We start from the raw sequence: 17,428 nt of genomic DNA on the forward strand, positions 1-17,428 counted from the left end.
ATGTTAGTTTTCATTCTTTAAAGTGAGTAAAGTGTTGATATAAGTTTTTAAAAATAATTGTCTCTTTGATGCAGCCTGAAAGGTTTTAGTTTGCTGTTTGAAAAAGCTCATGCTTCTGTTTATCAACTCATTTGTATTATTTAATGTGTGGGTTGATAATTTTCTTGGGTATTAAAATATTTAATTAATTTGTGGTTTAAAAATTGAAGAGTTTGCTTAGTTACATTTTGTCAAATTAGAGAATATAAAGTAATTACATTAAATACAATTAGTAAAACAACAGATATTGTTTGAACCAAAAACAAACTACATAGCATGGAATTTAGTGTTTATCCTCTGTTCATCTGTTTCATTCATACAGTATGAAGACTATGAAACTATTACAGTTCACATTTCAGAAGGGGCTTATTTTACTTTAGTTTAAGAAGGTGAATAAAGAAGGAAAAGTGAGCCTTCTTAATTGTTCAAAAGGCATAAAAGAAAGTGACCATTGAAATAATTACATTTCTGTGGAGAAAAATATTGCTAAATCTTTCCCTGTGAGACAAGATAACCTGTATTGTTAGTAGTTTATGAAACTCTTCTGAGGCCTCGGACTGGAAGCTGCAGGGTAACTAGGAACATATTACCCACAGCGAATTGTTATTTGGGAGGATGGATGTCACATGATCCTCAGCACAGTTGAAAAGTCGGCTCAGCAGGCTTTGGCTTAGTAATGCGCTTTGTTGTGAACCCGTGCCAGAGACAGCAGTGGGGAGACCAAGGGGGTGGCTGCAAAGAAAGCAAAAAGAGCAGTCTGACAGAAAGAAGAATGAACTGTCAAAGAAAATAAATCACAAGCAGAGCAGGACCAACTGATGACCTGCCACAAGCCTTCCCAGTAGGACTGCATGTGACCGACCCTGAAGTTGTCATATGGAGTGAGAGACCAGTGAATACCCTCATGATGTATGGAAAGAGCCGTCTTCTGCTCTGTCCTTTTTTCTTTCCTTATAGATGCCACTGCTTCTGGCATTTTGGTCCAGAAGGATTTTAAGAATAAAGTTATATTTGTTTATAGTGAGAATGAAATCCTTTGTCCAGACATCTAGTGAAAACACAGTAACATCACTGACGTTTTAAGCTTGAATGCCTTCTTTTCCTTTTAACCATGTGAGCTTATGACAGAAATTACCTAGTTAACCAAAAGAAATTTTTAAGACTCTTAATTACTATTCAAAAGTGTATATTAAGTAATTGCATAAAAAACATTTAAAGATTAGCTTTTGAGTTACCCATCCTTGAAAAATATAAAAAAGTTATTTACGTTTTCTTTTATCAGCTAAACAGTGTGAATGATGCCAAGGAAAAGACATCTACTGAACTTGATTCTACCAAACAGAAGATAGAATCTCACACTAAAAATATAAAGGTATTGATTTTAAAAAACTTTTTCTTTTGTATTAAGAGACAAATATAATTATTTAGGGAAACGTTATGGTAGAGATATCTAAAAATATGGCTTCCTATTTCTTATTAAATACATTTGGATACAACTTTAATTTTTTATTATTGATCAAAGTAACAAGAATGTTTTCCATTTAAAATAAAACTTGATTAGAAATTGTTCTGATTAATGGAAACATTTATTTCCCAGACTTAATTATAATACCATGGATTACAAATTTAAGATTTAATGTCCACCCTTAGATACGTAGTAAACATTTTACATAAGCACATCAGTATTTGGAGTCAGTTTCCATCATTTTAGGGTGGAGCCATTGTTTTTAGTATGTCATGCCTAGTAATGGGCCAAGACCACACCTGCCTCGGTTCCAGGAAAATTGTTTATTTTATTTTCTGTGCCACTTTTACGTAATACGTTTTTGCAGAACTATACTGAAGCATCTCTCAGAGTTGCTTAGTAGTGTTGGATTTTTTTTGTTGGTTTGTATTGCGTTTGTCCTTGATGTACTTTATAGAATTTAAAGTTAAGGATAATGAGTTCAGAATTTTATGCCACATATTTCAGATTTGTATTAGCATTTAGGATTTCATGAAGAAGGAAATGTTCTTCTATTAAGCATAAGATTTATTCTTAAAATGTTGTTTCTATGGTATTTAAAGGTTTTGGGGTTACCAATTTTTTTTAATGGATTGAAAGAAAAGAACTTCTTGGAATAAGCTGTCTTATTAACACTTTATGTTTAAACGCTAAAAAAACAAATTTTCTAATTTTACAGCTAAAATAATTGTACTTAGACAATATATTCAATAAAAAACCATAATTTTTGACAAATGCTTGCCTTTGTGATTCTTTTATGTTAAAGTTTTGGAAGTCTTCATTATGTATTTTATATTTGTGCCTCCCACCTCTGTATTGGCCCGCCATCATGCGACCTCTATTTTTGGTGTCTCCTACAGGACCTTCAGGATAAACTGGCTGATGCCAATAAGGAGTTGAGTCATTTGCGCAGTAAGTGTGCAGATAGAGAGGCGCTGGTCGGCACTTTAAAAGTGGAGCTACAGAACGTGCTTCACTGCTGGGAGAAAGAGAAGGCACAAGCGGCCCAGTCCCAGTGTGAACTGCAGAAGCTTTCCCAGGCTTTCCACAAGGACTCCGAGGTACCACCTGAGTCAAGATGACCGTCAGGAAAGGCCTTTCACTGGTCTCAGTTTTATAAATTTACGTACTTCAGCTGGCTGTTTTTACTCTTATTTGGCTTAATTAAAAAAATTCTTCTGAGCTGACTGTTTTGAAATACGCATATCATCTGCAAAATCAGTCACTCCATTACTCTGTGCCATCCTGTTTCAAGGAAGAAGTAATGTAGATTAACCCTTCTATCACTTGCACAAGTAACCTATCTCAACAACTGTGATCCTAACGGCCCTTTCAAGGTTGGCCTGATTGCTAATGATAAAATAAATTTTTAGATTTCAGTAGTTAGTAGCTAGGTCTGGTAGAAAGAATATGTGTTTTTTTTTGTTTTTGTAATCAGAAAGAACAGGACTGGGGTCCTGGGGCTTTTATTTACAAACTATGAGTATGAACAAGTCACACAGCTTAGTCTCTCCACATCTGAGTTTCTGTATTTGCAAAACAGGAATAATATTTACTTTAATCGACAGCCAGTCTCCTTACTCTTTATATAAAAATTGAGAAAAACACAAATCCCACAAAATTAAAACTTTATTTGGTTGCCCTAGAGAGTGGCCTATCATTTTCATTTTCATTTATTAATCACTTCTTAAAGTATGATGACAAAACTTTCATATTCTGTATGAGCTGGGTGAATGGAATTATATTTTCTTTTACCCAGGGGATGTGGAGCTAGTCTGGCTAGTGTGAAACTGGTTTATCTGAGTCGTCCGGCATATTGAGCTCATTACTTCAACAAATATGAACATGCATGCCAAGAGCGTAAAAAGGAAACATTCCTTCCCCTCTTCTTGCAGTCTGGGATTTAAATTGTGTCCACATGAAGGGCCTGGAATTGTTCTACACATCAGATAGTGATTAAAGTAAAGGAAACTAGAAGCCTGACTATATTGTAAAGTCAGCATGTCTACAACAGTGTGGTTGGGTTCAACATGTGTGAATTGATTTTGGATCTTGAGATTCTCTTTTCACGCCAAATGGATGATTATCATGCATGGTTTATCACAGCCCAAGCAAAAAGGACATAATGGCGACACAATGAATTATCTTTGAGGATGAACTCCATGGCAAAATGTGCAGGGAGGAGATTTTAAGTGCCTGAACATTACGTTTGCTTAGTTATATTTAATAAGATTTTTAAACATCTCAGCCCAGTTGAAAATGCAAAAGACATCTTTAATTGCTTAAAAAAGAAAAAGGCATAGCATATTTATGAAGACTCTTCTGCTATGCTAACTCAAGTTTATGATTTTAATCACATATTTAATTTTCTTTTGTTTTTAAATAGTTATATTTGGAGAAAAGTAAGATGGCATGTAGAGAATTAAGATATGTGTGTATCTTAATTTCTCCCCAAAGAAACTTTGCCCACAAATTTCTAATTATAAACCTTTACATATGCTGTATCAAGTTTTTCTTTTCTATTTGAATATGTTTTCATTGATTTTAAAGAGAGGGGAAGGGAGAGGGAGAGATAAAGAAACATCAATGAGAGAGAAAAGAAACCAATCAGCTGCAACCTGCACACCCCCTACTGGGATCTGCAACCTGGGCATGTGCCCTGTCTGGGAATCAAACCAGTGACCTCTTGGTGCATGGCATGCCACTCAACCAGCCGAGCAACACTGCGCACACATTCAGTATTTCTTATCGAGAAGATGAGAATTCCTATATTCACCCTCTTAACCTCTCCCCTTTAAGCAATTGTTGTTTTTGCTCACATATTAAAAAAACTTGAGGGAACTTATTTTAGCTACATAAAGTATTCATTTTGCAGCCTCACAGTTCCTTTGTCTTGAGTTCCATTCTTTGGGACTGTACAGGGGAAACACCTTATAAAGACAGCATCGGGTGTTTTAGTAAGTGAACTTTCCTGTGTGTTCAAGATGGGATCAGCTTTTTACTGACTTCTACAGCAGAGTATTTCTAGGTCATTAAACAATGGATAGTTTTGTTATTGTAATGGCAGTATAATTTTAAAGAACTTTTTCTGCATAGTTCTAATTGGACGGTTTTGAAAGTATATCTTGAGCAGCTATGTTCATTTTTTTGATTCTTCCTCTGTAGTGTTTGAACACCTACAAATGCCCCTGTGCCAAACACTATATGAACTTATAAGCGGGCAAAATAAATGAGCCCATCTTCCATATCTTTCATATCACTGTCTGCTTTGCCTAAGGGGCTTGGGATAGATTTCCTATAAGTGGGAAGTAAGCTGGAATCTCTGGAGGGGGACGAAAGCTGAGTAATTGTGTACCTGTGAAGAACAGATATTGGCATAACGTTTTCTCTGACAGAGTTGAGGAACACTCTTCTCTCTGTAATGGTGTTTTGACTTAAAATAACATCTGTTTTAGCAAATGTAAATATGAAATTACAGAATTACCACACAGATTTTCAGGTAGGAGAGCTTAGAACCAACTTGTTCAGGTTCCTTCAGTTACAGCTGAAGAAGTTAAGGCCTGAACGTGCACTTACTAAGACCCCATCCTCAGGAGGAGCAGAGCTGGGTCAGAACTCTGGTCTTCTGGCTTATAGATTTCAGAACTTGGTTTTGAGTACTAAGTGTAAACCATTTCCAGTTTCTTTCTGATGCTGGTTTTGATTGTAAAAAAAAAATCACCAAAGCGATAATATTCTGAGACTTGAGTATTTTAATTCCTTCCCAAGTTTTTGAAATAAATTATTTACCATATGTATTTTGTGTCTTACTTCTTACAATGTTTATATACTGTAATTAATTTCCTTTTTTCCCTCACAGGAGAAGCTAACCTTCCTTCATACCTTGTACCAGCACTTGATAGCAGGCTGTGCGCTCATAAAACAACCAGAAGGCATGCTGGACAAATTCTCTTGGTCTGAGCTTTGTGCAGTCTTGCAGGAAAATGTTGATGCCCTGATCGCAGACCTCAACAGGGCTAATGAGAAGGTAACTGTCCTCAGGCACCAGATACCTCTATTAAATTCAGTGACATTTGTCCACATCACAGTATCATTAAGAGGGGCTGACATTCATCTTATTTCAAAAAGAATTTGGATGTTAATAATTCAATACCATTAATTATGGCTTGTCTACCACTCAGTTTGATGCCATTGCTGTGGGCATGTAAATGTGACTGAAGTCCGTATGAAGTCTCTAAGCTCCACTTTCTGTGCAGGACATGCTAATACTACTAGCCAGTATTAGCCACAGGGACCTAATTAAAAGAAAATAAATTAATCTTACTGATGAAGCAATTCAAAGAACTTAGCCATTTACATTAATAAACCAACTCTTTATGTTAGCATAAAATAGAAACAAGATACAGTTCTTCAAAAACATGATCTTAAAATTATTTGCTTAGGAAATAATGAGGTATTAAAAGCAGTTAAAATTTTAATTTATGTTTATAACATTTCTTGAAATATAACAAACTGTGTTACCAAACCCATTTAGTGCTTTAGATTGTAAGAAGTATATATTGTAGGAGAAAACGGTAGACTTCTATAGTCTCTTTATCATTCACAAGCTTAGAAATTCAGTCTTTCAAAAAAAATTTTTAAACTTTCTTTTGGTTATAGAAAATCAAAATGGCTTAGGAGACTAACATATGTCACCATTAAAGATATTGATTCTTATCCTGGGTCTATTGAACTAGTCAGAACTATGTTTACATGGTCTAGTTTCCAGATCTTAGTTGCAGTGACATTTGCTCTTAAGAGACATGAAAAGAAAAACTGTTCCCCAAAGTTTATTTTTAACCTTGGCCCAATTTAAGGGTGAGTTAGAGCATTTTACCTTGGTCTGATTGTCAAATGCTACCATAGGCACTGAGAAGTGAGATTGAGGAAATGAGAGAATAATTGTGAGCCACAGAGGCTGTTCATGATTGTGAATGTGTGTATCATGGGTTTGAAAATTACTGATAATTAAAATGAGTTCATGTTTTAACCCTCTGAGATGCTGTTATGCTTTAATAGATTTTCATAGTTTCAAAACATCATTAATTGTCATACACGTTAGACAATTTTCTTTCTAGTGTTTTGAATGTGAAATAAAAAATGATTAGAAAATTCTGCTTTGCCATATGTGTCATGTTTGTAGATGTAAATCTCATTTAAATACTTTCTTTCCCATTGAGATATCTTAATAGATTGAGCTTTGGATCTAGAAGTAAGAATATTCTTCTCAATTATTATTTTTATTTTTTAGTAAAATGGGTCTTAGAAGAGCAATGTTCTTAGAAAGAGAAGAATAAAAGATTTGTCATCTAAGCATACATATGACACCATTTTGTGTTAAAATATAATTTGCTGTACTAATTCCTATTTCATCATTTCTTTATTTTCTTTTTAAAAAATCTATTTTTATTGATTTCAGAGAGTCTAGGAGAGGGAGAGAGAGATAGCAACATCAATGATGAGAGAGAATCATTGATTGGCTACCCCCTACTGGGGATCGAATCCATAACCCGGCATGTGCCCTGACCAGGAATCGAACTGTGACCTCCTAGTTAATAGATTGACGTTCAACCACTGAGTCACACTGGATAGGCATCAGCATTTCTTTTTTTTTTTCATTTTAACTTAGAATGTTTATATGATCTTAAGGAATACAGTATAGTAGAACATTTTGGGTATTTTCTTAGAGAATACATGGAAATGGCTTGTCAGCATAGCTTATTCTCTGTTGCACTTCGCCATTTAGATAAGTCATCTGGAGTATATCTGTAAAAACAAGTCTGATACGATGAGAGAGCTTCAGCAGACCCAAGAGGACACCTTCAACAAAGTGGCCGAGCAGATCAAAGCCCAGGAGGGCTGCTGGCAGAAGCAGAAGAAGGAGCTGGAGCTGCAGTACTCGGAGCTCCTCCTGGAGGTGCAGAAGAGGGCACAGGTATGCAGTTTCCACAGAGCGTTTTTTGAAATGCCATTGTCAAGTCAGTTAAGACCTCCTGATTACCACAAAAACTTGTTAGGCACAAGTGATACATATGATCACGCCAACATAAACGGATATGTCTTGTGTGTGCATGAGTACTAAGAATCGTCTTTCACTCAAGTATGGAAATAAATGGGTTTCTGGTTAAGGTATCTCAGAATACATTGATCAATTGATTGCCAAAATTTTATTGCCTTTATTTACTTTTAAAATAAAAGGTTAAGAGGTTTGGCAAAATATTGTCAGTTTCAGTGTAGGTATCTTTTTTATCCAGCTTACTCCACTTATAGGGGTTCTTATGTGAACCATCATTTTAATTCTTTTGGGGTTGAAATTTGTTATTCCTCCTAACATTGTATAAGAATTTCAGTTGTAGACCCTGTAGCAAAATAATTGACTGTGAGATGTATTATGTCTTCTATGTTGAATTCCATTGAGAACAGAAGCTATGAGTAGTTAACCTAATCATGTTTTTACTTATATCAATTTTTGTCAACTTAATTTATTATTAACTGTCATTCCTGCCCAATCAGGAATAACATATGGTAGTGTATATGGTTTTTTTCATATTGAATTTAATAATAGGTCCCTTGTTCTCAAGATAGGAAACTTAGGAATCAGAAGGTTATATATTCTTCCCAGGCTAAGGGCCTTATGTGAACTTAGGCCTTTTTCTGTGAATTTGAATGAATTAATACACTCTCTTCAAGTAGACATTTGTTCACTGTATGAAGGGTGCCTTGTGATATGCCCTGCATTTTCTTCTACTGAAATAAAATTCCTAAATAATTTATTATTTTTAGAAGTAGCATTGATATACAGTGAAGTGAACAAATCTTACATGTACAATTTGATGTTTTAATCAATGCAAACACCATGTAAGCATTACCCCACTTAACACTTAAAACATTGTCATTACCCTAGAGAGTTCTCAGACCCACACCATTTGTTCAAGACTTTCCTTTCCTCCTTAAATAATGTCCTCCCTTTGTGAAAAAACAATTGACCATATATGGGAACCACAGATTGTTGTCCATTTTCACAGTACTGCCTTTTCCAGAATGTCATATAAATGGAATTATCCAGCATGTAGCCATTTGTGTCTGACTTTTTTCACTTAGAAAAAATGTATTTGGGATTCATTACTGTCCTTGTGTTTATCAGTAGTTTGTTCTTTTTTACTGCTGACTGATATTCCATTGTATGGATGTACCATTGTTTGTTTATCTAGATACTTGCTGATGGGCCTTTAGGTTATTTATTTTTTGGCAGTTATAACTTACGATGCTTTAAATCTTCATGGATAGATTTTTGTGTGATCATAAGTTTTCATTTCCCTTGGATAAGTACTTGGGAGTTGATTTCTGGGTTACATGGTAAGTATATTTAACTTTATATGCAATAATTATTACAATGTTTTCCAAAGTGGCAGTACCATTTTGCATTCTCACAAGCAATGTAAAAGAGTTCTAGTTGCCCTGTATCTGTGCCAGCATGCAGTTTCATCATTTTCCTTTTTCTTTTTAGCCAGATAGGTGTGTAGTGGTATGTCATTGTGGTTTTAATTTACATTTTTCCTAGTGAATAATAATATTGGACATTTTTTCATGTGCTTACTTTAAATCTGTATATTTCTTTAGTGAATTATCTATTCATATATTTTGTTCAGTTTTATTGGGTTGCTTGTTTCCTAATTGCTGTTGTTTATATATTTTGGATATGAGTCATTTGTCAGGTATATGATTTGCAAATATTTTCTCACATTCTCTTTTTAAAAAAATATACTTTTATTGATTTCAGAGAGGAAGTGAGAGGGAAAGAGAGATAGAAACATCAATGATGAGAGAGAATCATTGATCAGCTGCCTCCTGCATGCCCTCCACTGGGGATTGAGCTTGCAACCCAGGCATGTGTCCTTGACTGGAATCGAACCTGGGACCCTTCAGTCTTCAGGCTGACGCTCTGTCCACTGAGCCAAATCAGCTAGGGCGTTCTCACATTCTCTTAACAGTACATTCATACAGAAAATATTTTAAATTTTTATAAAATCTAATTTATCAATTTTTATGGGTGTACTTTTGGTGTCATATCTAAGAATTCTATTTAATACAGTCATTAGAATTTCTCCTATTTTTTCTTCCAGATGTTTTATAATTTTAGATTTTACACATTTGTCTATGATCTATTTTGAGTTAGTTTTTATAAAGGTGTGAGGTATGGGTTAATGTACATTTTTTTGCATGTGGATGTCCAGTTATGCATTCTAATACTATTTGTTGAAAAGACTATCCTTCCTTATTTGCACCTTTGTAAAAAATCAATTTACTATATTTGTGTAAGCCTATTTTTGGACTTTCTCATGTGTTCCATTTATTTGTCTATTCCTTTTTCAATACTACACTGATGTGATTACTGTAACTTTTTAGTAAGTCTTAAAATCAGGTCGTGTGAGTCTTCCAACTTCATTTTCTATCAGTGTTTTGAACTCACTTCTTTTATTCTGAATCTGCAGGAGAGCATAGCAATTCACTTTCTGAAGTAAGGGAGTCATCATCACAGTTGCTAATGTTTTAAGAGAAGCTCACACTGAAGGCTTTTCTCTGAAGAATGTGTTATACCCTAGGCTTTGATCCATGGGTATGCAAAATAAAAGTATCATTTTCATTATTCCTAAAAGTACATTAATATTATATATCGGCATATAGCTTATATTATTTATGTACATATTTGAATTTTCATAAAATATAATTTAATATACAGCAGCAATTTAATTGAAATTTATATTTGGAAACTGCTATTATAATGTATTATTACAGGCCCTATATAAATTTTATTTTGGGAAAGTTTGTAATGATGAATTCTATATTTCCACTCTTCCTCCCAAAGCTATAATGCAAATAACAATATTTTAATTTTATAATACTTATGCATTTTCAAAAATTATGTTAATAAGGTCATGAAGGGAAAAGACTACAGTTTCTGCATAGGATTGTGGCTTGTAGAGGATGTTTGGTGTCAGATGAACATAGCCATTAATAGAGACCATCTGCTGGGAAACATGACTTATCTACAGAGCCCTCTGTTTAATGTTTGGTATTGTAAAGACTTGGTTAGTAAAAGGCAGCTAGTTAAAGAAAAACCCGTTTTTGAATTTAAATTGCTTTTATCTGAAAAAATGTAGTAGAGTTATTTGCAAGACGTTTGAATGTGTAAGCTTTAAAATAATTAGTGGAAATGTTATTAGATAAATGAAACTGGTAGAATAGGAAGTTTGGTTTTAGCATTACAGCATTTAGTTTGCAGAATTAGGTAAAACGTGCTAGCCACATGGTTGGGTAATTCTTGAATTTAAATACTTCTGGAGCCGTCCTGTAAATGTATCTGAAGCATCTATGCCTGCTGAAGCACCTGGGCTCAGGGCCACATTCTGTTCCATGTACTGAGTTTGCTTGTGCAGTCTTAGTATATATGTTCTTATTTCTTTTCTACCTGAAAAAGATGAAATTACAGGAACACGAACTTCCTTTCTAGAAATAAAGATTTTTCACTATAAGTTAAGTATAATTAAGACTTGATGTAATGTTTATTGTAAACATTTTAGTATGACATTTTTGTTAAATGAGTTTAGAATGGAGAACAAAAATCAAAAGAAATTCAGAGTCATTATAATATGCTGCATTTTATTCCTCTTATATCATAATATTAAGAGTATTTTCCCAAGAAACCTGGGTTAGTCATAAAACTGTTATTAGATGTTGAAACTTTTAAATGAATTCCAAAACTATTCCGGGGTAAAGTGCAGCTTGTTTTTATTGTTGGAGGTGGTAGGTATACATGCCTGCCTGAAATAATTCACAGGAGTTAGACGTAATCCTGCCAAACCATATTTTCATGGACTATGAGTTGGTGTGGGTGGGCACATCTAATGAAATATTGGAAAGTCCTCTGAATACTTTTCATATAATTTCTTTAAATTAAAAAAATATATTTTTATTGATTTCAGAGAGGAAGGGAGTGGGAGAGAGATAAAAAATCAATGATGAAAGAAAATCATTGATCAGCTGCCTACTGCACACCCCCTATTGAGGATCGAGCCTGCAACCGGGGTATGTTCCCTGACCGGGAATTGAACCCTGACCTCCTGGTTCATAGGTCAACACTCAACCACTGAGCCACACCGGCCAGGCTAGAAATTTTTTGTCTTGAAAATAATGTTATTTGTTCAATTTGCATAATGTTGGATTTTTTTTCAATGCTCTTGCATAGTTTGCATGCCTCCTCTAGTGGAGCCACACAACAACCCCATGAGATAGGTCATTTAAGCATCCTTTCTATTTTACAAAAGTAGAAACTAAGATTCAGAGAACTGATACCACTTATTTGAATAGCATGGAAATTCTAGGGACAGGATTAGACTGGAGACAACAGATGCAAACTGTTTAGTACTTTGGTTGGCATTTAGAAATTGCAAAGTGAATGTTATGTGCTCCTTTGCCGGGGTCCAACCCCAGCGGGTCCAGGGGTCCCCAAAGGTGTGGACGGAGTCGGCGAAGAAGGTACGACACGGAGACAGCGTTCAGCTGATCAGCAGCCGATCCAGGATCTCTAGCCAGGATCTCCAGCCAAGTTCTGGTCTGGATCTCCAGAGAGGTTCTGCTTAGGATCTCCAGCCAGGTTCTGTGTCCATGTTCTCTTCCTAGTTTCTCCAGCCAGGTTCTCCAGCCAGGTTCTGTAGCCATGTTCCCTTGCTAGATTCTCCAGCCAGGTTCTGTCCAGGTTCTCCAGCCAGGTTCAGTTACCAGGTTCTAGTCAGGTTCTCTTGCCAGTTTCTGTAGTCAGGTTCAGTGCAGGATCTTTTGCCATGTTCTCTCCAGCGAAGTTCTTCTGTCTGTGTAGGTTCCTTCTTCTGAGTTCTGTCTTCTTCGTTCTGTATACTAAGTCTTATTTCTTTAGATTCAGTATGGCACATCTTCTTAATCTAAAGATCAATACAGAGTCTTCTTTCTTTGGACTCAGTATGGCACATCTTCTCAATCTAAGTTCTGTACTATCCACCTTCTTACCCTACTTATCCTCTATAGGGGGGTCTGCAGTACCCTGGTGGAGTCCTATCCGTCCCGAGTGTGGGGGTTCTCAATTGGGGGGGGGGCTGGCTTACCTAGGGGAATCCTGTTCCAGGGCTTCCCAAAGGTGTGGACGGAGTCGGCGAAGACTATCCACCCTCTCCTACGGTGGAGTCCTATCCATCCCGAGAGTGGGGCTTACCTAGGGGTCCCTGTTCAGGCGCCATATGCCGGAGTCCAACCCCAGCAGGTCCAGGGGTCCCCAAAGGTGTGGACGGAGTCGGCGAAGGAGGAATGACACGGAGACAGTGTTCAGTTGATCAGCAGCCTAGCCAGGATCTCCAGCCAGGATCTCCAGCCAAGTTCTGGTCTGGATCTCCAGCGAAGTTCTGGTTTGGATCTCCAGCCAGGTTCTGTCCAGGTTCTCCAGCCAGGTTCAGTCACTAGGTTCTAGTCAGGTTCTCTTGCCAGTTTCTGCAGTCAGGTTCAGTCCAGGATCTTTTGCCATGTTCTCTCGCTAGGTTCTGTCTTTAGGTTCTGAGGCCAGTTTCTGTCCAGGATCTTTTGCCATGTTCTCTCCAGCGAAGTTCTTCTGTCTCTAGAGAACGTTCTGTGTAGGTTCTGTGCCTAGGCTCTGTCTCTCCTGGTTCCGTATTCTAAGTTCTGTGTCTTGCTGTCTTATTACATCTGTATTTATACCAGTTGACTCAATCCTATCAATCTCTATTACAAAGGTTAGGGCGTTTCTTATCTCCATTCCAGGGAGTAAAGATTATGTAGCTTAAGCATGATTGTTCGTAGTTAAAGTGATTAATTACCCGCCTGGCACTTAGTTAAGGGATTTTATTCCCACCCTAACTTCAGGGGAAAATCCCTACCTGGGGAAACAACCTTTCTCAGAGACCTTGGTTAAAACACATAGTGCCAAGAAGGTGAGCAAACATATTAAGAACAGTATGCCATATATGCCAGGTCCCTTGAAACAGCAAGGATGGACCGGGTCCCAGCACTCCTTAATATTTTATCTTCATCCTTATCTTTCAGTCCCTTTTGCATTATATAACACTGTTTTAAAGAAACATATGCTGTTTTTCTATATGAAGTGATATCTGAAAATAGGTCTAGTAACAACTTAGTTTCATATTTCTTGAACTTACATTTCCGAGTGATTCTTGATTAATTAATAATTAAACATGATAATGTATAAAAAAGCTAACCAGTGCCACATTGCCAGCCATGCATAATGGTAGTTCCTTTATCTCTTATATCTCTCAGACTCCCCCCCCCCCAAGAGATACTGAAGTTTTAGTATACTTCATTGCAAAATTACCACTATAGATAAGAATATCAAAACAACTTACATAATATAGTTAATATTAATAAATACTTTACATGTTATATACCAGATACATAGGACAGTGTGTTTCATGTTGTGGTACTAATTAAGAGGTATAATACTTAGTTTTCCCCTCAATGAGTGTCCAATTTAGTTGGTGGAGGTACTCAGTAAATGAGAAACATTAGATAATATCAGGCTTATCATAAGGCTGTATATACTTACTTGCTAAAAGAACGATATAAACTTAAGAGGAGGAGGTGGTTGAAGTTTAAAGGCTTCATAGAGGAGACTGGCACCAGCCTGGGATTTGAAAACCCAGCAGAAAGGGAGACACGAGACATCAGAAGTTAGAGGTAATGCTTCTTTCCAGCTGTCTGAGGTAGTATCTGTTAATCAGCAAATCAAGCATCTTGGCTTTACAAAGAGCTTTTTATAATTAGTTGTGCCTTACAAACAAAAGAGTAAACACAGGCTCAGGCATTTTTGTGTATGTACTATTTTTGACATCTAAATTTAACAAAATAAAGATAGTGTTTTTAAGTTGAGTAAATCATCATTATGGGGTTAGAGTATATGTATATATATCAGGTAATGGAACCGGTAGGTCCTATGGTAGAATGAACTTTTTGAGGAACTGCCAAACTGTTTCCAAAATCAGCTGACACCATTTGCATTCCCACCGGCAATGTATGAGGGTTCCAATTCCCCCCGCCCGCCCCCCCCCCAGACAAAATGTGCTTTAACAGAGAAACATTTATATCATAGGAAAAGCAGACAAATTTATGTTTATCATGTTTTAAAATATTTCCATGGTATAAAAAGATAAGATATATAACTTATAAAAATAAGACATTTTAAATGAGGTCCTTTCATGTCTATGTGTCATTGAATAACCAGTTTGCAATTTGTCTTTTTGCCAATATAAAGAATAGAAGCTCAGCAAGCAGAAGTGATAAAAAGAATTTTACTCCCTAGGGAAGTGTCTAATTTCTGGCTCAAAGTCCCAAAGTTCATGGAGTGCTATAAGCCAGTAAGGCATCCCTCAAAGCTCGTATACTTCAGGAAGTAAGCATGTGATTCTTTAAGGAAAGAAGCTGTTTTCTCCCCCCATTTTTGTCACAGATTAAGGAAAAGCTTGTGAAATTATAAAGTATTTTTTTAAAATATATTTTTATTGATTTCATAGGGGAATGGAGAGAGATAGAAACATCAATGAGAGAGAATCATTGATTGACTGCCTACTGCACGACCCACACTGGGAATGGAGTCTACAACCTGGGCATGTTCCCTGTCTGACTGGGAATCAGACCATGACCTCCTGGTTCATAGGTCGATGCTCAACTACTGAGCCACACAAGTTGGGCATTATAAAGTCTTTTTGATATGACAGATCTGCCTAAAGGATATCCATTCTATAATTTCAGTTAAATTTTTTTTTCTTTTCAAAATTATGACTTTTTTGGGGGGAATTTTGAAATACTATTTTTGAAATTAAACCTAGTAAGGAGGATTTCAGTACGAGGGTTGCTTTTGTTTCATTTGAAGGCGATGTTCCTTATGTTTGCTTAAAAAATATGAGCCTTTAATCTCCTTGGGTAAAGAACATAGTATTTTTTTTTTTTAAAAGGAAAATTTGCTCTTATAGCTGTTTCTAGCCTTACCATCAAACAAGCTTTGTTCTTCAAGAATAATTCACAGTAAAAAATGCAGTGCCTCTGAAGGTCCCCGTGGCCTATCAGGATTAATTTAAAACAGAATTCTGACATGTTGATAACTTCCAAATTATATTTTGAAGCTATATCTCTTTATATTTTTCTTTTTACATTTGTAAAGATTTTTATTCATTGGGTATTTATTCAGTGACTTTTATGGGCAAAATACTGTACTTAGCACCAGGGAACCTTTTATAAAGGACATTTTAGTTTGTTCAGTATTTATTAAATGCCTTTATCGTCTATATAGAGCACTGCAGTAAATAATGCCTGGCCTCTAGGAACTCACACTCTGTTGTATTTGAGGGAGAGTGGATAAACACACATGTATACTAGTGACTAAGCAGCAATGTAGGAATTAAATCTTGAGTAGTTAAGTTCATAGCTGGTCAAGGTCAGTGTATGAGTGAGAATGATAGTCAAAGGTGTCATGGAATAGGTAGACCCTGAAATGGTCTCTGAAAAGTGTTAGATTTTGAGTAACGTTAGGGGAGTGGGAAGGAAAATGACCTGGGGGTGCTAGAGAATGTGGTTAAATTGTGAAGAGCGGTGGTGAGGCTTGTGGCTGGGAAGTAAAGGAACAGATTGTTCTCTCCTTTTCCAAGTTGAGGATTGTGGGAGAGGGTGCAGCCTTTACAGAAGGAAGGCACGTGGGGGTGTTGTGACCTGAGTAGAGGACCTTGGTCTAGAGTTTAAGCAGTAGGATGGGACTGACAGAATTTGACAGCGTTGAAATGGGCATGAATGGCTGGCGGTGGGGATAGCTGGAACCACGGTGGGAGCAGGGGATGGATCAGGATGTGCATTGTGCTGGCTGATGCTTTGATTTGGGGATGCAGAGGATAGGGTGAAGAAAGGAGGCAGAATTAAGACTGACTATAAAGGCTTGGACTCGAATAATTTGGTGGGTGTTGGTGCCATTTAATGAGATAAAGAGGACTACTGTGAACACTTTTAGGGGGAAAATCAACAGAACTGGATTGGATACTTAGCTTGCTGTGGTTGTGCAGTCTCTAACTGGAGATGGCTGCTGGACAGTCAGAGTGGTGGTTCTGGATTGCAGTTGAGATGGCAGGGATGCAGAAATGTAATTGTTAAGAAATGAACAAAACTCTCATAATATTTGTCAAGAGCTTAAAAATTTAATTTTATTATTTTTAAATCTTGAATTCTAATATCCCACTTTGTTAATCTTAGTTATCTGATTCATATTGACCTGTTTGATTTTTTAAATAACCATTGATACTTGGTATCTTGATTATAATTATTTAAACCAACAATGATTTAAGACAACAGATGGTTAAATAAACAACAGATTGTTTATTTTTATTTATAAACAGACTTCACATATATTCTTTGTCTTATTCTCTTAGCAGTTGTGAATGGCATCTCTTTTTTTTTTATTGCTTAAAGTATTACAAAGGGTATTACATATGTATTCTTTTTTTTCCCCCCGCCCTTGACAATCCCCTGGCCTCCCCTACCCCCCAGTGTCTTATGTCCATTGGTTATGCTTATATGCATGCATACAAGTTCTTCGGTTGATCTCTTACTCACCTCCCTCCTGCCCTCCAACCCTCCCCGGCCTTCCTGCTGCAGTTTGACAATCTGTTTGAGGCAGCTCTGCCTCTGTATCTATTATTGTTCAAAAGTTTATAATGGTCTCTATTATCCATGAATGAGTGAGATCATGTGGTAATTTCTTTCTTACAATAGAAATTATATAAGTCTCATGAAGTCATCCATAGTGGT

The 17,428-nt window shown here is 36.3% G+C and overlaps 1 protein-coding gene across 1 annotated transcript in view; it reads left to right on the forward strand.

Moving 5' to 3' along the window:
* Nucleotides 1-17,428, forward strand: part of CCDC171 (coiled-coil domain containing 171) — a 252,847-nt gene that overhangs the window by 78,936 nt on the left and 156,483 nt on the right. Inside the window, exons 12-15 of the mRNA XM_036331206.1 lie at nucleotides 1,322-1,411; nucleotides 2,404-2,604; nucleotides 5,403-5,570; nucleotides 7,329-7,517. Of these exons, the coding sequence (XP_036187099.1) occupies nucleotides 1,322-1,411; nucleotides 2,404-2,604; nucleotides 5,403-5,570; nucleotides 7,329-7,517 (648 nt within the window). The remainder of the gene's footprint in view (nucleotides 1-1,321; nucleotides 1,412-2,403; nucleotides 2,605-5,402; nucleotides 5,571-7,328; nucleotides 7,518-17,428) is intronic.

Source organism: Myotis myotis, unplaced genomic scaffold (genome assembly GCF_014108235.1).
Source record: "Myotis myotis isolate mMyoMyo1 unplaced genomic scaffold, mMyoMyo1.p scaffold_m19_p_12, whole genome shotgun sequence".
Classification (NCBI taxonomy): domain Eukaryota; kingdom Metazoa; phylum Chordata; class Mammalia; order Chiroptera; family Vespertilionidae; genus Myotis; species Myotis myotis.